At 53.1% G+C, this 21,763-nt stretch overlaps 10 protein-coding genes across 10 annotated transcripts; 4 read left to right on the forward strand and 6 right to left on the reverse strand.

Annotated features, from left to right (window-relative positions):
• Positions 1–41: 41 nt before the first annotated feature.
• Positions 42–1,029, forward strand: CC1G_06043 (hypothetical protein; the record flags this gene model as incomplete). The annotated part of the gene is made up of 3 exons (XM_001829782.1): positions 42–155; positions 214–762; positions 817–1,029. The coding sequence occupies 3 exons, from the start codon at positions 42–44 to the stop codon at positions 1,027–1,029; spliced, it is 876 nt and encodes a 291-aa protein (XP_001829834.1).
• A 618-nt stretch (positions 1,030–1,647) lies between these two features.
• Positions 1,648–2,420, reverse strand: CC1G_14081 (hypothetical protein; the record flags this gene model as incomplete). The annotated part of the gene is made up of 4 exons (XM_002911503.1): positions 1,648–1,874; positions 1,943–2,039; positions 2,090–2,197; positions 2,376–2,420. The coding sequence occupies 4 exons, from the start codon at positions 2,418–2,420 to the stop codon at positions 1,648–1,650; spliced, it is 477 nt and encodes a 158-aa protein (XP_002911549.1).
• Positions 2,421–3,830: 1,410 nt separating this feature from the next.
• CC1G_06044 (hypothetical protein) lies at positions 3,831–5,416 on the forward strand (the record flags this gene model as incomplete). Its single annotated transcript, XM_001829783.2, has 3 exons — positions 3,831–4,059; positions 4,113–4,514; positions 4,575–5,416. 3 exons carry the CDS (start codon positions 3,831–3,833, stop codon positions 5,414–5,416), a joined length of 1,473 nt encoding a protein of 490 aa, XP_001829835.2.
• An 895-nt stretch (positions 5,417–6,311) lies between these two features.
• Positions 6,312–9,248, reverse strand: CC1G_06045 (hypothetical protein; the record flags this gene model as incomplete). Its single annotated transcript, XM_001829784.2, has 5 exons — positions 6,312–7,906; positions 7,975–8,324; positions 8,384–8,947; positions 9,005–9,029; positions 9,080–9,248. The coding sequence occupies 5 exons, from the start codon at positions 9,246–9,248 to the stop codon at positions 6,312–6,314; spliced, it is 2,703 nt and encodes a 900-aa protein (XP_001829836.2).
• A 1,801-nt stretch (positions 9,249–11,049) lies between these two features.
• Positions 11,050–11,439, forward strand: CC1G_14082 (hypothetical protein; the record flags this gene model as incomplete). Its single annotated transcript, XM_002911504.1, has 2 exons — positions 11,050–11,158; positions 11,309–11,439. 2 exons carry the CDS (start codon positions 11,050–11,052, stop codon positions 11,437–11,439), a joined length of 240 nt encoding a protein of 79 aa, XP_002911550.1.
• A 908-nt stretch (positions 11,440–12,347) lies between these two features.
• Positions 12,348–16,074, reverse strand: CC1G_06046 (ankyrin repeat domain-containing protein 44; the record flags this gene model as incomplete). Its single annotated transcript, XM_001829785.2, has 6 exons — positions 12,348–12,513; positions 12,570–14,547; positions 14,601–14,950; positions 15,002–15,568; positions 15,722–15,869; positions 15,924–16,074. The coding sequence occupies 6 exons, from the start codon at positions 16,072–16,074 to the stop codon at positions 12,348–12,350; spliced, it is 3,360 nt and encodes a 1,119-aa protein (XP_001829837.2).
• An 871-nt stretch (positions 16,075–16,945) lies between these two features.
• CC1G_14083 (hypothetical protein) lies at positions 16,946–17,215 on the forward strand (the record flags this gene model as incomplete). The annotated part of the gene is made up of 1 exon (XM_002911505.1): positions 16,946–17,215. One exon carries the CDS (start codon positions 16,946–16,948, stop codon positions 17,213–17,215), a length of 270 nt encoding a protein of 89 aa, XP_002911551.1.
• Positions 17,216–17,482: 267 nt separating this feature from the next.
• On the reverse strand, positions 17,483–17,868 carry CC1G_06047 (hypothetical protein; the record flags this gene model as incomplete). The annotated part of the gene is made up of 2 exons (XM_001829786.2): positions 17,483–17,635; positions 17,698–17,868. 2 exons carry the CDS (start codon positions 17,866–17,868, stop codon positions 17,483–17,485), a joined length of 324 nt encoding a protein of 107 aa, XP_001829838.2.
• A 533-nt stretch (positions 17,869–18,401) lies between these two features.
• On the reverse strand, positions 18,402–18,660 carry CC1G_14084 (hypothetical protein; the record flags this gene model as incomplete). Its single annotated transcript, XM_002911506.1, has 2 exons — positions 18,402–18,528; positions 18,593–18,660. The coding sequence occupies 2 exons, from the start codon at positions 18,658–18,660 to the stop codon at positions 18,402–18,404; spliced, it is 195 nt and encodes a 64-aa protein (XP_002911552.1).
• Positions 18,661–20,087: 1,427 nt separating this feature from the next.
• CC1G_06048 (hypothetical protein) lies at positions 20,088–20,585 on the reverse strand (the record flags this gene model as incomplete). The annotated part of the gene is made up of 1 exon (XM_001829787.2): positions 20,088–20,585. One exon carries the CDS (start codon positions 20,583–20,585, stop codon positions 20,088–20,090), a length of 498 nt encoding a protein of 165 aa, XP_001829839.2.
• Between the last annotated feature and the right edge of the window lie 1,178 nt (positions 20,586–21,763).

Genomic DNA, 21,763 nt, shown 5'->3' on the forward strand with positions numbered 1-21,763 from the left:
TCCTGCTCGTCAAAACAGTCAAACCCTCGTCGCTCGTCGCTATGTCCATCCTCTCCAAGTCGTTCGCCCTTTTTCTCCTCGTCAGCAGCATCGTCGTCTCTGTCGAAGGCAACCCTATCCCTACCAAACTAATTGGGTATCGGGTGGTCCCAAAGGTCAGTAACGCTATCGTCCTTCCACGTAGGCCGCCACTTACACTCGCTCATTTTCTAGAAAGTAGCCGAGGCCTACGCGAAAAACGGAAACAAACTCGACTTTTCGATCCCGGCTAACGGGCAGCAACTCGGCCCTGGGGTCTACGCCTCTCCAGGTCCAGGAGAGTGGGAGGGGGACATGCAATGCTTCATCCAAGCCAATGGAGTCGAGTGGGACAGGGTTCCCAAAGTCTGGATCCACCAGTTCGCCATCGATTCGATCGACAATGGCAAGGCCGTTTGCGGCTCCCGGCTCTTTTGGAACGAAAACCGTTACCACCGGGAGGATTATATCAAGAGGAGAGGAGCCACCCCCGCCAACACCGTCCTGTTCTCGCACATCGAGACAGATAAAAACAAAATACCAGACCCTAAGAAGGATAAGGTCCAGATGCTTATTCCCAAGGCGGTTGGTGAGAATCCCAAGTTAGACATCCGCATTTATTGCTTCCCTCCAGGGGACCAGCAGATTCCGACAAAGCTTGCTGCTTGGGAAACCTGGGGTATCAAGGATTACAGAACAGAGTGTGGTTCTGAGGGTGGCTCCTCGTCCAGAACTCCTTCCCCGGTATGTCGTTATTTTTTCCCGGTCGCGAGTAGATAACTGACTGCATCTTCAAAGTCGGGGAGCGGAAATAGGAAATCAACACCTCCACCCAAGGCCGGTTCCCCGAAACCCGGCTCACCCAAGCCCGCCTCCCCAAATTCTGCGAGCCCTAAGCATGCCTCCTCGAAGCCTGGCTCAAAGCCCCCATCGCCTGGCCCCGGCAAGCGGGTGAAGCGCGACTTGTCGTCTCTCGATTTGGAGAGACGCGCCTTGCAGCGACTGTCGTAACGTACATTGAGACGTGCCCTAGGAGACCTCTACAATTGACAGCTTCGATAGTATCATCTCTGTAGTACATGTGTTATGGAAAATACACTTACGGTATCATTGATCTTGATATCGTCAAGTCAAGAGGTTTCCGAAAGTCTCGGAGGGAGGCCTACAAGGGTAACAGATTTGACGTACATAGTGCACTCTCGAGCTCGACCTCGCAACGACGGGAGATGTCGACGTCGATGAAAGCGATGCATAGTTGACCTCGATTGAGCAAAGTGTCGAGCAGTTCTCTGGCGCGAAGCGATCAGCAAATGCCTGACACGATGATAGAAGGGATCGACGACCCACCAGCATCAACGTCCGTCCATTTAGGATTCTCCACTTTGCCCCGGTAACAATCCAGAGCAACAGAGACGCAGCTAAAGTTGGATAAGTAGTCGGACTCTTCGAAATAGGATCGCCTAAACTCTTTCGTTTCCGAGACTTGCGTGTTCTGAACGTCGGTGATTTTCTTCGTGTCGGGCAAGAAGGGAAGAGATCAGCTCCGGAAATCATCATAGATAGAAAGGCATAAAGTAAACTACATGTGGAGAGCATTCGGCGGAGGGCCGTTGGCCTCGAGTCTCCGCTTCATCCTTTCCATCCAAAGAGATGTAAAAGTACCTTGGGGAGGATAACACTGAAGAAACCTGGTAGGCGACGGTTGCCAGAAGCAGAGAACCAGCTGGTGATGGAGCGGATTTGGTGTTCCTCGTCGCGTGGGTTGTAGGGTACGTGGCAGTTGACGCCATAGGTGAATCGAGAGACACGGGAGACGACGCGGTGGTCGAGGTAGAAAGAGAGAGCACCGTCAGCGACTGCTTTGTTCCTGGAATGAGGGTGAGTTAAGGTAGGGTGTATGGCGAAAGAGATACTTGCACATGACTGTCGGGGCGAAGTACCGTCAAGCCGAGAGCAGACAGGTCGTCCAGTTGAGTGTAGAGGTAGTCGCTAGCTGCGAAGCCGCCAACTAGGAAGATCGACTGCGGGAATCGTTAACCGGGGGCAACATTCATGGAATGGACAAACACACGTGGATAGGTCGGTGAGCGGACAGGATCTGCTCCTTGACAGAGGCCAAGATGGTGCTGATAGGAGATTCGAAGAATGATGCTACCTCGGATCTGAAGGTTGCATGAGCCTAAAGGAGGGTTAACTGCTTGTCCACCTTGCTTCGGAATCTCAGCTTGGTGGTCTTGTCGAAACATTCCTCAAAAAAAATGGCCGAGGGACCTGTCACAGGTCTATGTAGTACGTGTGTTTTGGAAATAAACGTTCAGTATCACTGACGTTGGTGAATTTGGGCGTCGTCAATTGACCTCTTCGGCGTCGTCTTGGTATCCTTGACCTTCAGCACGCTGCATGATCTGCCAACCCGTGTGCGTTTGGGCCTCGTCTATTGAGGGGCCACGCCTGTCCTCATCTTCGTCGGTGGCTGCAGGGTATCATGTGTTGCGATTCCAAGTCGATGTCGATGCCGCCGTTTTCCTAAAGCGCTAAGCCGGTAGGCAGGACCGTAGAGACGTTTGTGCCACATCATTGCGTTCGAAACCAATCCGTCTCGCCTCTTCAGTAACAAAAGGATGGTGTATAAAGCCATGCAGGTCGCCAGCGGCCAGACGTCGTGGTCGCAAACCAAGGCCACAGACGCGGTCGCTCGCGGGATCGGCATCTCATGCGTGCGAACACGGATCAACCAAATCCCACGAACTTTGATTATCACCAACAACGGCGCCCCGCGCCGGCCTTTGCCCTCAGGTTCAAGTCATGCACCAAACTCGGTTGGCACATGAGCTACATTCCATATAGACAGTCCCTGTGATGAACGTATCACTGGTCCACAATCTAAAAAATTGTGTCAAACCAAATGCCTTTCCTCCCGCAAAACAACGAGATGGCGAGGCTTTGATGTGAACACTGATCCCAGAATGGAAAATAGGCGCCCATCTCGGAAACGTCCTTGGTAATTCAGTAATTCATCACCATCGCAGGTCTAGACTGTACCTCCCACCACACTCGCGCATACCCTGTCCAACTCTCATTACATACAACAGAAAATCAGGTAAGTAATATAACAATTCAAACGGGAGGAACGCGGGTTGGGAGACGGGATGGTAAATTTGACCTGTCTCTGGCCGTAAGCAATGCCGTGAGTGGGTGACCGGGAGGAACTTCAAAGTTCGACACAGTGGCCTGCCATCTCACGCCACCTATAGATAAAGGGTACAGACTATAGTCACCATACCATAACGGAAACAACCTATTCAAAGCCAATCGTAATGCACCGACTAACCATCCCACACCATTGAAAAGGGGCACGCCTGAACAAGTCCAGAGGGACTGAATTCAGAGACTGTATCTTTCCCTCTTCGGTACATCTTACTTAGGAGTCAGGTCTCGAAGCAGGACTGTAGGCCCTGTGAACATGCCAGCTTCCTAGAAGAATAAAAAGTAAGCGCCCAGGTCCGGCGCACATGATCAGCCGCCCATCAGGCCATTGAGTCAATTCCGGAATAGCGTCGTCGGGAAGTATGTATTCACGCGTGCCTGATCACCAAATACAAAACAATACGCGCTATTTCAGTTTAAATGCAGCAGGCTGTCTTCCATTCAGCCAGGGTTTTTTTCTCCCCTCCCTGCCCAACACCGTACACGCAGTCATCGAGGTAGGTAGTAACGGTACTCTGAGACAGTTCCTATGCCCCAGGCTATCATATTCAATGCTAACTGGGACTTACAACGCAGGTACCCTAACAGCGTCGGTACAAACGAAGATGACCACATCCAGCAGGCGAACGCGTTTGGCTGTCATCGACGACACCGACCCCAGCATCACCTGGGGAAGCTACTGGGACACCAGCCGCGAAACCTTCGAATATCCCTACAACTACTGGGGACAAATCTACAACGGCTCCCAACACGTTAATTCAGGCCAAGGAAACGAGTACGTCGGATGGCTGGAATACATATTTCGAGAGGTGTCTCAATCGTATGCATATCTGCGTTCCATTCTACAGTCTGCTCATCATCTTTATAATCTCACCTCTGTCCAAAAGGGTCGGCCATCTACGTGTACGGGACGAGCCGCATCTACAATGTCACTGGTACACCCACAGACGTTGAACCACTATGGATATGCCTGTTTGACGGCGAACCCTCGCAGCCCCTCCAGGGTTCGACCCGCCAGCCGATTAACGGGTACCCCCTCTGCAGGGCTACATTCGACGACAACGGTCCCCACAACCTCACCCTCCTCGCTGCAGGGACTTCATCCTACCCCTTTTACGTCGACTACATCGAGGTCTCTCCTCCTTGGGACGAAACCGACACCTACCACCCCACGGTACGGCTAGGAAACCAAGATGGCGGATGGACTTACGACTCCAACTGGTATAAGTACGACAACTATACCATGTACACGTTGAACAGCGGTGCCCAGGCCCAACTCGAGTTCAATGGTGAGTCATCACGAGCGCATCGATTTATCACTTCCCTACTCACCAGCACATCCGTTCAAGGTACCAAGGTGACGTGGGTAGGCATAATCCCGCAGTACCCCACCGGCCCATCCACCGCCTCCTGGTCAATCGACGGTAGCGACCCCGTCGAGTTCGAAATTCCCGGTATACCCTCCGACGCTACCCAAGAGTTGAACTTCCAGCAACTCTTCGAGACACCCCGTCTAAGCTCTCGCGGCCCGCATACTCTTGTAGTGACGTATGACGGACCCTCCGTTCCTCTCACCCTTGACTACCTCTTCGTCGAGAATGGGGACGTCAACAACTATCAATCCTCCCGCACTGCAACCATTGGCGGGACCATTAGAGGTGGAGGCAAGAGCGGTGGAGGGTCGAGTGGCGGAACTTCTGGAGGTACCAACGGGAGTGGTGCTATGTCCTCACAGGAGACCCCAGTGGGAGCGATCGTAGGAGGCACAGTCGGCGGTGTTGTTTTCCTAGCGGTGTGCGGCATTCTCGTCTATCTCTTCCTCAGGCGAAGGAACGCAAAGCAGAAGGCTGCCACCACCGACCTGATCCCGCCGTTCGCAACTCCTATGTCCACCGGGAATGCTCCCTCGTCGCCACACAGTCCTCCTCCCACTTCGGGGATGTACTACCCTTCCCAAATGGTAGAGTACTCCCGTGACCAACGTCCAGTTTCTGCTGGGGCAACGCCAACCGGTTCGAGCATGGTATCAGTCCCCACGACTACGAATAGCAACGTTCCTATCCTCTACACCCCAGGTTCTGCCAGCCCCAACGTTTCTCCTGGCCAACTCCCCTCGCCCACGACTCCCACTTTCCTGCCAGACCAGGTGAAACACCCGCGCATTCCGCAATACCCAGAACCTCAGCATTAAGTGGTCCTGTCCTCTCTCTCCGGTTGATTTAGGGGTTTTCATGATTGGGTCATCCTCTCCGATGGGTGTTCCGAGTAGGGTGCTGTATTATTATTTCTAGGTTCAGTGATCATATCCAGAGTAACCCTATTTGAAGGGACTTTCACAGACGATCTTTCATGCGGATAATTGTGGAACTACTTAGGGAACGAATTATGTCTTGATCTTGATTGCGTCATGATAGGGAACTAACGTACTCGCACTCTGGATGCGGGTCTGGCTTTCGGGGTACGGGCTCTCGAGGAACCCTCGGAAACAGCTTGAGAGGGTTCAAACAATTTAAGACTTCCAAGACGAGTCTGGGCGAACTTCGAAATCCTGAGGTGCGATAACGGCGGGAAGGTGCGTTGGCCTAGTACTCGAGTCCATGAACACGACCAACGAGGAAGAGGACACTCCCGGTGGCCAATGAGACCCCACTCTCCTTCGATCCTCCTTGGCAGCCTCTCTCCATGGCCCCGAGATTTAGAACAAGACCTAGATTATATTTTCATAGATCCATGGCTTGTCGAATATACTGCGGTTCCGTAATGCAACGATACGTGACAAGAAGGACAAATATCGAAAAAAGCATTAAACCAACACGATAAGACTATAGCGTCGAAAGTTTAGATACCATGAGACACAATGCAAAAAGAAACATACAACGCACCATTGAAAATCGGTTTTCCACCGGAGCGTGTCCCAAGGCTTCATCGTCGGAGAAAGACGAGTGGTCGCCTCTGATAGACTTACCGCCCTCCTTTTCTTCACTCTCCTCGCTAGATATCGGGGAAGGCGTTGGCGGAAAATGTGGCCTATGAGATGCCCAGGTAAGGTTATCCAAGTTCCAAGGGCAATATACCCAAAGAATGACTTACAAAGGAGAAGTACTACTAGCGGACAGCTCGCAGTCGGCAGAGATACTAGTAGCAACCCACATGTCAGAGTCCAAAGTCTCCCATCCACTACCAACCGAAGCAACGTCGCAGTTACCAGCGCCAGCGCGCACTGCTGACCGATGGTTTTGGGCATCCTCAAGGAGTCGGACTACCTCCTCTCTTTCTGCCATCCCCTGTCTCTGCCCATAGAGGAAGTTGAGCTCTCGGATCGACAAATACGGTTTCTGAGACAGTTCCCAAACTGCCGCCCATGCATCCATATCTGCTAATTTCAAGACTGATGACCCTCCTTCCCTATCCACAGTGTCAATATCCGCTCCTGGCACCTCCAGGAGTCGTCCGACAGCCCATTTGTCACCCCTCTGTGCAGCCAACATCAATGCTGTCCTTCCATGCACATCCCTCGCATTGACATTGACTCCTGGCATCTCGAGGAGACGTGTGACCATCCCTGTGCGACCCCGTGCTACAGCCTCCATTAGAACCGTTGTCCCCAGACTGTCACCATCGTTGACGTCAACACCTGGCACATTCAGAAATCGTTCAAAGATATCTTCGTTACCTCCCTCCGCGGCCAGCATCAGGGGTGTCCTTCCCAGTCTATCCACACTGGGGACCTCCACTCCCGAAACTCGAAAAAGTCGCTCGACAGTGCCCCGGTGACCTCTCCGTACAGCCTCCATAAGCGCCGTCCTCCCCAACCAATTCACAACATCGACTTCGATCCCTGGCACACCTAAAAGCGGTTCAACAATGTCGTTGCAACCACGTTCTTCCCCAGCATCGACCCCGGTCCACGCTGGTATTGAGAAGAAATGGTTGATGGTGTCTTTCAAACATGCAGCCTCCATTAGCGCCGTCCACCCAAAGTTGTCCATCACATTGACATTGATGCCTGGCGCTCGGAGAAGTCGTTCCACACTGTCTCGGTCACCTGCCCTTGCAGCCTCCATCAGCGCCGTCCGTCCCAACCGCCCACTCCTAGCGTTGACATCGATGGTGGGGAATCTTAAGAGGGCATCTACACACACCCTTTGGCCACGGTGCGCCGCCAAATGCAGAGCAGTTACTCCTCCCGTAGATTGTGCGTTGACATCCAATCCGTAGCAAACGGGGAGTCCGCTAGGTGGTTGGTGGTATGGCGGGGGCTGGATATCCTGACCAGCGAGAACTTCCTCGATGAACCACGGAAGGTCGTACACGACAGAAACGTGCAGTGGCTGAATGAGATCGAAGGTTGACCATGGGCCATCGGAGATTTCGCCATCGAAGCCAGGACTATCCCCCTTCGCAACGTAGGGGAACGAGGAACATTGGTACAGGAAGTTGGCGATGTCTTTCCGAACACCAGCCTGATCCCCGGATTCCTTGGCATGATCTGCCCAACGCTGATAGGCATATCGAAGGAGGGGTCTCTTGAGCAGTTCCTCCAGTTCGACCCTGTCTTCTACGGTACAGTTGGCGATGGTGTTATCAATCATGAGTTGAAGTAGAACCCTGGTGATGAGCGCGTGAGGCTGAGGGTAGTCCTGGAGCAACAGCGGCTCCAGCGCATCCCGAGCAGTGAAATCTAAAGAAAAAAAAACAAAACAAAAAACGATTGATTCAGGGGTCTAACAACAGTTAAGAGTGACGTACGGATGAGGCGAATAACGTCGGTTTGCTCATGGTACTCGACCAGACCCGAGCATGCCGAAATGATAGATTCGAGTTTGGGAACACGGTCTTCTTCAACACGGAACGTTTCTGGGTTGATGGCCAACGCAGCCCGCAAGTCCTTCACCCCGAGCTGGCCTTTGGCATGAACGAGCCAAAGCAGCGCCAGCTTCGCCATAGTGGCAAATCGAATTGGCTGGTCCTCTATTCGACGGAAGGTCTTCTCGTACATCGCGGTTATATCTTTTGGGAAGCTGTCGAGCTCCTCCCACACATCGGCGAGCGTAGGGCAACCCTGGAGCGCCTTCACCTGCAGGGAAGCGTGTAGGAACCTAGCCAAAACCTGCAGTCAGTCGGAGTCCGTTTCCGTTTTGAAGGTAATCCCACTTACATCCCGCTAGCATTATCTATTATAGCGCCCACGATGTCTTCTCGACACCACGCCTCTTCGAGTAGCTCACCAAGGGTTGACGACCAGTCGATTTCGTCGTTGATGAGGATCCACATGTCATCGTCTTGGGCCTTCAGCTCGACTTGTTTGACGTGTTTCAATTTCTGCAGCACTTGCAACGGTCGGGATGAGATGATAATGTTTCCATTCAGTTGGTTGATGGTTTTGACGAGTTCGACCAGAACTTCTGACTTGACATCGGGCCGAATCAGTTCGTCCGCGCCATCGAAAACATAATAGACGCGGTCGAAAATGGCCTCGCATTGGTGGAGGAGACCGATCAAGTCGTCTTCAGTTGGCTTGACTCCTTGCTGTTTGCAGCGCGACAGGGTAGACTTGACAGCGTCCAGGAATCGTTCATTCTGCTTCTGGGCAGCTTGGAGAACCAACCCCTTCAGAATATCGGCCGTGGACAGCAGGTCGTCGTAACGGTTATAGGCAAAGAGGACGCAGATCTTCGGGTCGGTGGACTCTTCATGTAGTAGATTGTCGATAACATGCGACCTGTCAGGAGGTGACCTTAGTGCTGAAAGACAGTCGCATTGCAGATGACATCCTCACATCAGGGTTGTTTTTCCAGCGCCCGCTAAATACTGCTATTAGCTCAAGTAGTCACATATAAAGCACAACACTCACCGATGCCCGTCCCGCAAAGAACATTCCCCTTCTCAGCTTTCCATTCTTGGTACTTGGGGCTGTTGATGAACCAATCTCCCGTTCCCTTGGTCCGTTTCCTCTTAACGTCGTTGTGGATGGCACGAAAGTTGACTTTAGCACCAAGCCAATCCCTGATTTCCGTTACCATTGCGGCTATGCAGCTGATGAGTCCTTGACAGTGGCCCATAGCTCCTCCATCTACCATACTCACCATTCGAGCCATCCCTTGGAGGAGTTGGTGGTGGTGCAGAGAGGTAGTTATGTTGTGTAATATTTTGGATAACATTGCCGCCTGCCGCTATCCCGCCGCTGCCGACCTGGTTGCCTGTTTGTATGACATGGGCAACCAAATTTGTGCTCGCTGACGCCACGTCCATCCTACCAAATAATATCAGAACACACTGGCGACATAGAAAGAAAGAACTCACCTGCGGGGTCGGGACAAGTGACAATTGGGGGTTGTGGTATCAAGAAGCAAACTCGCACCCCGAGTCCTGACTCGTCCGACCCTTTATACCCAGCATGAAAGCTGTGATGACACCCACACTACCGACTGACTGCCTTGCGTATAGGTGACATGAGGCCGAGCCCAACGCAGTGGTAGACCATATCGTCACCCACCTGACCAAGATTGGCGCTGGAAAAGGCTGAGCGGCTTGGAATTACGCCGGAAGAGGGACCCACACCTTTCCATCGAGATTCATATCGTTCACGCCGGTCACAAACCTCGTCCGCTCATCTTGACTGATTGAATTGGTGTTTGAGGTGCGGTGGCGATTGGGAGGGGTGGTCCTTTGCGGGCTGCGGCGGCGTGGTTGAAGGGTGCTGGGAGGGAGGGTGGAGGAGGTGGAGGAGCGATGGAGGAGCGATGGAGAGGCTGAAAGTGATTTCGGGTGGGGTTGGTGAGTGTATCGTCGGTTTCGGGGTTGTGGGTGGTTGGCTGATTGCGTTCGTTGTCGATGTACAGTAGAATTTGAGCGCATCGAAAAGGAAATCGTCAGCAAAGGGAACGGAAGACGTACATCGTGGGCGTCGGGTTCACCAGAGATACGTATTTCCTTCTCGTTGGTGCTGTTGCGATCGGCGACGTGGATGATGAGCGTCCAAGTGCTGGCTGTCGGCGTCCAGAGCTTTCGTAAGTGATCCCGGACCAGCGACTAAGCTGAGCCTGAGCATACGAGCGAGAAGGAGTGTGGAGTCCGACGTTGCAGCCTGACAAACGAAGAGGCGCATCAGTCAAGCATCAGTCGTTGGCTCCAGGTCCAGGTTCGGCAACAAACTGTGAGAACGCGGATCAAATACCGAGCCCGGATCAATGCTTCCCAGGTGTTGAGACGCACCAGCGCTAAGCGCTTCGGCTTGTCCCTCTCCCAGCTTAACCACCCACTCCCTCTACACGAAATGACTTTGGGAATCGAAGAAATTGGGCTTCAATGTAGTTCGATCAAGGACTGTGGCGACGGTGCACAAGAGGAAACAGTGATGCAAATAGCCATTCTTGTCCACGGTACACGCCAGGTCTAAACAACTCGCAGCCTCCAATTCGACGTCGATTACTTCTATCTCCAAGGCTCGTACCGCTTGCCAGTCCTGAGTGTTGAGCTCTGCGATACCACGACTTCCCGCTGCATCTCCCATGGCGATCGAGACACATGGACGCAAGCCTTTGGTCCGCCATCGATACCGCGAAACACGCTAGTCGCCTAGTTTCGTAGAGGATTCGCAGAAAGTCAACACTTCAATTACCACCTACAAGGACCCTTGTACTCAAGATCGACGCTGAGGCATCCTATTTGACGCTGACGCCTCTCAGCGACGAAACGTCATTGGACGTTCCTTAATGGCTTGTTCCACAGCGCTCCCCGCCTTATTAAACACCTCCAAATCCCATCGTCCACCTCCCATCCCCAGTGCTGGCCCTAAACTCGACTTTACGGAGCATTCGAAAGATGACCAGACCCTCCTTGAGCAAACTCGACGAAGAACAGCGGGAAAGGATACCTGTTCGCCTTGTCTACGGGAGCGCTGACTGTGGGGTGACGAGCATTGACGCAACGCGTGGGTACGATCGACGAGTAACAAGACACTGACCAATGTGCCCGGTCTACACCAATCCTCTCTGCACCTCCCACTCGCCATTCCATTCGAGCCATCTTGTTACGCTATTCCACCACCTACCGCTCAACCTCGACCCCAACAAGCATTCAGTGTTCGCCGAGTCACTCCAGAACTGGCGGAAGAACGACGGGAAGAGCTTCCAGCTCGGCATAGGTAGTGGGAAGGAGCACTCGCCGTGGGACAAGCAGGGAGAGGAGAGAACCATGGTGATGGGATGCTGAGGATAGATAGACAACCACGTACGACGTTCTCACAGAACCACAGCTCCATAATCATCGTCGGATGAGAGCCAACAGAAGCAAGACCCCCCAATCCGACTTCTCCATGCCAACATTCCCTCGAATGCCGCATGAAGCTTCAGTCTCAACGTCGAACAAAGGGGCGCGCTTCAGCTACGAACATTACGCACATGGGTTGGGTGGTCTTCAGGGGAGGAGGGCAGTCTGCGGGGGAAGGAGAGTGATGTTCGAGTGCGTCGTAGAGCCTAGCAGGGATGGTGTGGATCAAGTTGGAACAGTCGAATTCGCAGGGGGTGTGGATAACGTCGTCGTAGGGTGTGGTCATCCAATACGCGCATACGAATTAGAGCCCCCCCACTGCCAGCTCCGATGACGACCGCCAACGTTCCCGTTGATTAGTCTTAGGGCTCGAGATGAAGTAATGACCGACATGTAACTCAGTGCTTGCCCCCTCTAAAATCGCTGCTATTACTTCTTCCCCCACACATTGCAACAATCGTAGCCGACAGCGATTTTCTTGTATCTAGGTCAAAATACAAAATTTTTACGTTATGAAAGCCTCATTCTCTTCTCTCTCCCAGTCGTCCCATCCGAGTTAACACATGCATCACACATCCAATCCATGGAATTCGCTTCGGCGCCAACGCAGTCGAGATGATACTGAAAACCCTTCAGGCGATTGAAAAACAGAGTAGAGATCAGGAAACATACCCATACAGTGTGACAATTTTGACCCTGGCAGCGAAGTGCACCTTGTTCTTCTCTCACCGGAAGGCCACACAAGCAATCTGTCGCAGCGTGATCGCCCGTCGGAAGTTTGCGCTTCCTGCTGGATTCAGGCCTAACAAGTACGCTTGTTAAACGATGCCAGAATACGATGAAGGTGAAGCTTACAGGCTAGTCGGGGATGTTGCGCCACGGCTTACGGGTGGATCGATAGGCTGGAGATCATTAGAGGATTCCACCGAGTAGCTCATCCAGTATGAAGTCGAGCCATCGTCAGGATTCTCGCGTTCCCAGCTGGGGTACAGCGGCGGGGCCCAACAGGAGTTGATTCTATGAACAAGCCACTCAGAGCAATGTCATGAAGAAATGCACAAAAATAAACTTACAAGCTCTCGTTCATTATCTGGCAGCCATCCACGGCGGAAGTAGCGTCGACAAAGGCTGGCGTCGACTCATCCGTCTGAGCATCCATTAGCATTTGGAGTATCACCTGTGCTACATTTTCATCATCATCATCGATCCCCCGATGGGCACTTGCTGCGACTTCACGCGCGAGATCCAAGGCTGTCCTTCCATGGTCATCGATAACGCTCACCGCAATTCCTGGAACTTTGAGAAGTCTCGCGACAATATCTTTGTGACCATTCGCTACAGCCTTCATTAGTGCCGTCCTCCCTAACCCAAATACATCCGTATCCGGAGCGTTGACGTCGATGCCCGGCACCTTGAGAAGCCGCTCGACGATGTCTGTGTGACCACTCTCTGCAGCTCGTGCCAGCGCCGTTGCACGTCCAGTGTTGACGTCGATGCCCGGCACCTTGAGAAGCCGCTCGACAATGTCTGTGTGACCACTCAATGCAGCCCACGCCAGCGCCGTTGTATCTCCAGCGTTGACGTCGATGCCCGGCACCTTGAGAAGCCGCTCGACCATGTCTGTGTGACCAACTCCTACAGCTCGTGCCAGCGCCGTTGGATCTCCAGCATTGACGTCGATGCCCGGCACCTTGAGAAGCCGCTCGACGATGTCTGTGTGACCACTCTCTGCAGCTTGTGCCAGCGCCGTTGTATCTCCAGCGTTGACGTCGATGCCCGGCACCTTGAGAAGCCGCTCGACCATGTCTGTGTGACCAACCCCTACAGCTCGTGCCAGCGCCGTTGGATCTCCAGCATTGACGTCGATGCCCGGCACCTTGAGAAGCCGTTCGACAATGTCTGTGTGACTGCTCCCTGCAGCTCGTGCCAGCGCCGTTGGAACTCCAGCGTTGACGTCGATGCCCGGCACCTTGAGAAGCCGCTCGACGATGTCTTGGCGACCACTCAATGCAGCCCACGCCAGCGCCGTTGTATCTCCAGCGTTGACGTCGATGCACGGCACCTTGAGAAGCCGCTCGACCATGTCTGTGTGACCAACCCCTACAGCTCGTGCCAGCGCCGTTGGATCTCCAGCATTGACGTCGATGCCCGGCACCTTGAGAAGCCGCTCGACGATGTCTGTGTGACCACTCTCTGCAGCTTGTGCCAGCGCCGTTGGAACTCCAGCGTTGACGTCGATGCCCGGCACCTTGAGAAGCCGCTCGACAATGTCTGCGTGACCACTCCCTGCAGCTTGTGCCAGCGCGTTTTCAAATCCAGCGTTGACGTCGATGCCCGGCACCTTGAGCAGCCGCTCGACAATGTCTGCGTGACCACTCCCTGCAGCTTGTGCCAGCGCCGTTGCAAATCCAGCGTTGACGTCGATGCCTGGCACCTTGAGAAGCCGCTCGACAATGTCTGCGTGACCATTCCAGGCAGCTTGTGCCAGCGGCGTTGTATATCCAGTGTTGACGTCAATGGCGGGGAATCCTAAAAGGAGCTGTATACAGCTTCCATGTCCATGCAGCGCGGCCAACCTGAGAGCGGTTACACCTTCTCTGGATTGCGCATTGACATCCAATCCCTCGAAATTGGAGTGTCCACAAGGTTGTTGGTTGTGTACCAGAGACAGATTATGGCGTGCCAGGACCTCTTCGATAAACCACGGGAAGTTGTAGGCGGCAGCGAGGTGCAATGGTTGAAAGGAATCGTAACCCATAAAGGAGTACTGGTCCCTCTGTGGAAACGAAGTACACTTGCACAGAAAGTTGGCAACGTCTCGACGAGTGTCGTCCTCTTCCCCGCATTCCCTGACATGCTCTGCCCAGTGTTTATAAGCGTAATCAAGGAGAGGTTTCCGAAGGAGTTCTCGCAGTTCAGACCAGCCTTCCACGGTGCAATTGGGGATGTTGTTGTCGATCATTCGTTGAAGAAGAATCTTGGTGATGAGTTTATGGGGTTGGGGGAAGTCGCGGGCCAACAGTGGCTCCAAAGCGTCTCGGGCAGTGAAGTCTATGCGGAACGATTAGTTCAAATCAGTGTTGCCAGTAGCCAAAGCCACGTACGAACAAGGCGAGCAACGCCAGTCTCCTGATGATGTTCTATCAGACCGGAGCATGCTGAGATGATGGCGTCCAGTTTGGGAATGCGGTCCTCCTCAACACTGAACGTCTCTGGGCTGACCCCCAGCGCAGCCCGGAGGTCCTCTACCCGGAGCGAGCCCTTGGCATGTACAAGCCAAAGCAAGGTCATCTTCGCCAGTGTCACAAACCGGGGGTGTTGGCCTTCAATTCGGTCGAAAGTCTTCTTGTACATTGCTGTTATGTCCTTCGGGAAGTTCCTCAGCTCCTCTCGTACATCTGCAATAGTGGGGCAGCCGTCGAGTGTTTCCACTTGCAACGCAGCGTGCAGGAACCTAGAGAAAAACAGTGTCAGTCGATGTCCATTCCAAGGATCTCCCACTTACATCCCACCAGCTCTGTCTATTATGTCGTCGACGATCTCTTCTCGCTTCCCACTCTCCTCGAGCACCTCACGAAGGTTTGGAGACCAGTCGATCTTGCCATTGATGAGGATTCGCATATCGTCGCTTTGGGCGTTCAACTCGACTTCAGTAACACGTTCGAATTTTTTCAGCACTTGTAATGGCCGGGATGCAATGATGGCATTTCCGCCTTTCAGTCCATTGATTGCCTTGATGAGCCCTTCTAGAGTTTTAGTCTTGACGTGTGGCTGGACCAGCTCGTCTGCGCCATCGAAGATATAATAGACGCGGTCGAAGATATCCTCCAGCTTGAGGAGGAGACTGATCATGTCGTCTTCGGTTGGTTCAACTCGTTGCTGTTTACACCGTGATTGAGTCGATTTGACGGCGTCAAGGAACTGCGGGATCTGCTTCTGCGTAGCCTGGAGAACCAAACCCTTCAGAATCTCGGCGGTGGATAGCAGATCGTCATAACGGTTGTAGGTGAAGAGGACGCAAATTTTTGGGTCATTGGACTCTTCGTGCAGCAGATCGTCGATGACACGCGACCTGGGAAGGCTTTAGCCATACAAGAAACCCGGTTGAAGAGTGAGACCCTCACATCAACGTCGTCTTACCAGCACCGGCTAAACATGGCTGTCAGGCGAGGTGTTAGCATATCAAACGTGGCACTCACCTATGCCAGTTCCACAAAGAACGGACCCTTTGTTCTGTTTCCATTCCTTGTACGCGGGACTGTCGATGAACCAATCCCCCGTGTCCTCGGCCCTTTTCTTCGTAACGTCGTTGTGGATGGCTCGAAAGTTGACTTTGGTTTTGAGCCAGTCCGCGATTTCTTCAACCAGTTTGCCTACGCGCCCAGTGAGCTTCAGCAAGGGTTTCGAACACCATTCGCGATACTCACCATTCGAGTTGTCCGGTGGTGCATTGGCGTGGAAGTGTTGGATGACATTTCCGGTTGTGACTGTGGCGCCGCTAGTGACCTGGCTGCCTGCCTGTAGCACGATTTTCGTAGCCACGTCTGCTGGAATGCGGCTCGTCGATGCCACGGTCATCCTATCAAATGGCATCAGAAAAAAAGCAACACACGTCCCAAAACAAGCTCACCTTCGATTGCAATGGCGACAACGGGGCCTTGGGTATCAAGAAGCGTACAGGCACTCTCCGCCTTCTTCGAGCCTTTATACAGCATAAAGGCTGTGTCAGACACCTGTCTCCCACGGGGCTTGACTGCTATACAGTTGACATGAGGCTATACCCGAATTAATGGTAAGGAAAGTATGGCAGACCCACCTGACCGAGATTAGCGCTGGAGATGCTCAGCTATTTGGGTGCTTGAAGCGCTGCCAAGAGGTATTCCCACCTCGCCCAACAGAGATGTCAAAGGTGACATACAGTAGGGTTCTAAGTGCGAAATCGAGATGGCGAGAAATTATGATCAACAAGCAAGGTCGGAACAAACGTCGGAGGACTCACAGGGAGAATGAAGAGGCTGCAGAACCTCAAATGATATGAATCTCGAGCTTCAAGCGCCCAATATAGTACCACCAATGATGTGGGTCCTCGTGTTCGCCACGCCGGGTGCAGGTGGGGTTCCCTTGATGTCAACATAGCGCTCGCCGTTCAGAAGTCCAGCTGCTGAGAGTCAGACGACAGAGCCTGACCTGCTCAGAAGGTTCCAATTACAGGTAAATAGGCCTTCCCAACGCGTTTGCGTTCGGTTGGGAGTGCTGCAAGGCGGTGTCGATATGAGGCTTTCGGAATTGCACACCCCGAATGTGTAAGGCACTGCCGGAGCCGGGGTTATTCGCCAGAAGCCACCACATCATGATTCTAATGATAAGTACCTGTATTCGTTTTTCATTTGAATTGGAACGGGCGGTGTCGAAAGAACGGCAAGCGCGCCCCAATTACGATTCTGGGGGAATGAGGGAGATGAGGGACGATTCCGAGTTGGACGTAACATCGGTTGGACGCTCGCAGATTGCAGTTGCATCCTCCTTTCGACCATCCTCCTGCCCACCCTCCTTCATCTTCAACCAGCCTCCCGCCGCCAATTGCCTTCCCTCTGTCATCACGCCCATCCTCCGCTTCAGAAACCTTTACGCTCGCTTCACCACCATCGCCCGAATCACCCATCAGTATCCTTCGTTTTTCACCATCGCCTTGAAACTCGTCCAAACGCGCAACCTCTGAATCCCCTCCCACCCAAGGCGATCCCTCCTCGAAAGCCTAACAACCTCCGCCGTCAGCCCACATCCCTCCAACATCCTTAACTGAGAGCGGGATGCACCTCTTCCCAATCTCCATCGGGCCAGATGCGAGGGCGAAGGGGTGGGTACCGTGAAATTACCGTTTTGCATCGAGTCGTTAAGGCGTTAGTCTACCCGAGCCAGGACATTGCCACATAAGACTCCATCTTCCCCACGCGATCTCCATCCAGAACTCCTGGTCCAATTGTTGCTACTGCGCCTCCTTCTCCCAGTGTTTGGGATCGGGGGTGTGGTCATTGAGCATCAAGGTGCTGGGTGTCGGCGACCAGAACGACAAGTCGGGAACCATCATCTGTCCCTTCGTCAAACGTTGGTTGGCGGATGGACAACGGTCAACAATGCGCTAGTTCATCGGTCAGTCGGTGGGATGGGATTGGTGTAGTTAGAAGCGACGTTCAAACTGACTTTGGTAGGTGTTGGGTGCGCTGGGAGGTCGCCACCGAGGGCGAATGGTGGAATTGCGGATAGCGCTTGACGTTGAATGGCATACCAGGTGAGAGAACAGAACGGCGATGGTCGACGGATGGAGGAGTGGGTAGGAGGTACAATGAGGGATGCAGCCTTTTCGACGTCCATTTAGAGACCAGTGATCATATAGAACACCCTCGAGACGAGTGCCATCTGGTAATCCGCGGCGGGTTTGGGGCTCGTCGATTGAGGGGACACCGTTGTCGTTGGTCTGTCGTCGTCTTCCTGAACTTCATCCTTCCACTCCATGACATCCTCGGATCAGGTCACCATCCCGAACGTATCCTCCCCTCACAGCGGACTGCTCCCAGCACACACCCTGGTCCCACCACTTTTAGTCCGATACATTCGAGCAGTGGTCAAGATTTGCGACTGTGTAGATGGATGTACAACGTCAAACACGGCGACAAACCATGATCAATGTCCATGTGATGTCTAGAGGTCGTTGGAATAACTTACAGCAATCTAAGAGGGGTCGGGTCATCGTGTACTTAGTCCATCGCCACTTCCAACTCTTCACATCTCCTCAGTGTATCCTTTGACCCATTCCCAAACCCTCAAACCACCCTCATGCCCAACCAGCCCCCTCCACTCCTGCCTCAACTTCACACGTGCGATCTGGTTGGGCGTACAAAACACACTCATTCTCGGTAGGAATTGTAGGGATTGGTAATCTGGATTTCGGGGTATGCCTCTTGAGGCACCTCGGTACTGGATTGGTTAGGTCTAGGTTCGCAGGACTGAAGAGCGGCTTGGGGTGCTTTCGAACTGTGGAACTGGGCAACGCGAGGTCAGGTTGTGGAGGTGTGAAAATGCCGTTCATATTATGCACCTGTCCTCCTTCCTTGTCGTCTCGCCTCCGTCCTTCTCGGCTCCTCCATCCCTATCCTCCTCATCCATCAAGCAACTTCCACAGCAAATGATGAACGGGAGTATCCTCAATAGCGACGCTTCCAGGTTTAGGTTCGATGGTGCGGAGGAAGAGTCCGTATCATCGATCGTGATCACATCGGCTGGAGCAGCGGTGGTTTGGCAGTGGGGTCGATTATGAGCTCAGGAGGGCTGAAAGGGGAGATAGACGACGCGAGGAGGTTTGGGTAGTTTCGGCTGGGTGTTCCGTTGACATACAGGTTGCAGAGGGCTGGGTCTGGATGGAACCGATTGGGATACATCGTCATGGTCTGCATGCGCCTGAAACCAGATGGCTTGTCAATTGTCAGTAATGGCTATGCAAGAAGATGGAGGGAACGTACATCGTGAGCGCCCGGTTCGTCCGGAATACGAATAGCTTTCTCCCCGGTGAGGTTCGGATCGGGGGTCGAACGTTGAACGCTGAGCACCAGACCCAAACCGGACCATCGTTGGGTTGGCGGGAGGTCAACGGTGTTGAAGTCGGCACAAATCGGTGGGTTGGTTGGATGGGTAAACGAGGAGTCTTCAGGCCTCAGGTTCTACTGAGGTCTTGCAGCCGCCAGAGCTTTCCATAGCACCGATATCGTGGTTCACAAATAGAGCTAAATGTTTGCCTGGTCCCCGTGTCGAATTGAAATCAGGAGTAACAAGGTCATCGCGGAGTAATATCGAGTTTATGTCGCGTTCTGTAACAGCCATTGAGAGCCGTCCGTGTGTCTGCGAGGAAAAGAGTAGATGTCTGGTCGTTCTGGTCGTTGAGAGGAAGGAAAGCCATCGGAGACGCCCCAGATTCGGCAAGGCACCCGTGAGAACACGGATAAAGCCGAGCGCCTAAGCGCGCATACTCACACACAACAAACACTGCCGACGTAATGTCGCAGTTTGCTTCTCAACCACCACCTCGACACTCGGTACTAGATGCATCCCCACCAGCAAACTCGATGCCCTGTTGACTCGGCTCTGGCTAGTCATCATGAGTCGAGAGAGCTGCTGGGAAGTCGAGTCCGAGATTGAGCACACCACCGACACCCCTCTTTTCGTCACCCACGTCAGCACTACGCTCAACGGCCTAGAAGACAGTACCCGAACCGACCGTATTCGATTCGACACGACGACTCAGCGAATCAGTCAACCCCAGCTATCCAGCTCTGCCGCCAGCATCCACCTCATCCTCGGCTTGCCAGCCAATCGAGGACCAAACGGAAACGGTCCGCGCGACACAAAGCGGGGAAGAGCCCACGGAAGATGAAGAGAGGAGGTAGATAATTTTTTCTTCCTTTTCTTTCCCTAGTTACCCCCACCCAACTGTACTCAACACACGAAAAATCGAACATCCTGATTCCTGAAATAATTTTCATTGCTCTCTATTTCATTTCTCTCTATATCATTTCTCTACTACGGACGCAGGCGCTCGGTCAGTCGACGCACCCAAACACGCCCACAACAATAGTCGCATTGAACGAAGGGCTGAGCAGGTTCTCAAGCGTGACGCGTTGCTGGGCCGCGTCTCCGTCGTCGACTTCGTATGCGAACCCGTCTTCGGTTGTCTTAGAGTCGAGTGGAAGACTCCTAGTAAGAGAATGGCCTGATGGCAGGAGAGGATGGCGGTTGGAAGCATTGTGTTGCTGCTGGTATTCAGCTTCACATCGCGGCGGCGCCGATGGTGATTCCGTCGAATTTCTTTCGTCGATGGGAGGTGTCAAGCATAGACGCCTGCCTCCATTCTCCATCCTCGACTCCAACCCAGCGCTGGTCTCTTCGCTAAACCACAGGCTATTTCCTGCACATGTTTCGATCCCAACGCCCTTGTCACTCGCAACTTCAACAGTCCAAGGTTTGCAGCGGTTCTCCGTGCGCGCTAGGGGAGATATGGACTCGTTGGGCGATCGTTCAGTTGGGTGGGTCAGCGACATTGAAGTAGACACTTGAAATCGAGAGTTGTTGTCCAACCAAGTTTTGCAATAAGTTTGCAGAACGTCGTGGTTCAGATGGTGCAATTACACATAGACGTCAGGCTGCTGCCTAGTCATCGTCCCTCGAACCCGCTCTTCCTCGATTGTCGTGTAGCGTCATGGGAAGGCAAATCTCGACTCGTCAGGATTCACGGACAGCCTATGCGATGCCTCTCATTCTCCTATCCACCACTTACCGCTCGGCCTCGACTTCAGCAACATGTATCTCAATGCCACTAGATTCAACATTCCAATGGCTCCTCCATGAGCAACGGCGTAATCAATCGAGGGGCGGCGGGAAGAGGTGTTCGCCTACGCGATGGCAACGTTTAACTATGACGGTGACAACGAGCACAGGCACAACGCTGGTGTACGACCAAACGAGAACAATGTTCCGCACCTTGACCTAGACACGCGGCCCTCTAGAATGGGGGATGAAGTTATGGCAGACTTTGAATAGGATTCACTTGGTCAACAACACACGTTGCAGGTACGTCCGTGGAGGTGACTAGGAACATCTTTGCACATCGGACTATGTGTACTCTGGATGTAGAAGACATCGAATCTCATATCTATTATCTGGGAGTACACTATAAAACTACACAATACCTACATTTAAACACTCGTTATCGGGCTCGTAGCTGTGTCAGAATCCAACGATCAATGAAGATAAAGAGAAGAGAAGGAGAGGTAACGATTCGACGACTGCAACGAGGAGGCGCGCACGAGTGAAGCTCGATCAGCCACGAGACGCTACAGAGACGATAATGAACACACCTGGGGGATTTGCTGGTCTAGGACTTGACGCAAAGCTTCAATGCTAGCTGAGGAGGTCTCGGGACAACATGAACAGTTGATGCTCAAGTTATCGCTCGAGGCGGTGTCTTGCAATGGTGCCTGCGGGAAATCCAATCTAAGAAACGAGAATTTCAGAACAATGGCCATGAGATAACGAGCGAAGTAGAGAGAGAGAGAGAGCTCACACTGTAGTGCTCGATCTTTCACGGTCAGTAGGCGGGTCAATACAGTTGGAAAGTTCTGACACATCCGCGAGGAGTTGGACAATCGCCTCCACTGCTGCCACTCGCTTCTCCGCCTGCTCTGCCGCATTCTCCCAAGGGCCCATGAGAAGGGAGAGG

This window comes from Coprinopsis cinerea, assembly GCF_000182895.1.
Source record: "Coprinopsis cinerea okayama7#130 chromosome 3 map unlocalized cont3.3, whole genome shotgun sequence".
Lineage (NCBI taxonomy): Eukaryota > Fungi > Basidiomycota > Agaricomycetes > Agaricales > Psathyrellaceae > Coprinopsis > Coprinopsis cinerea.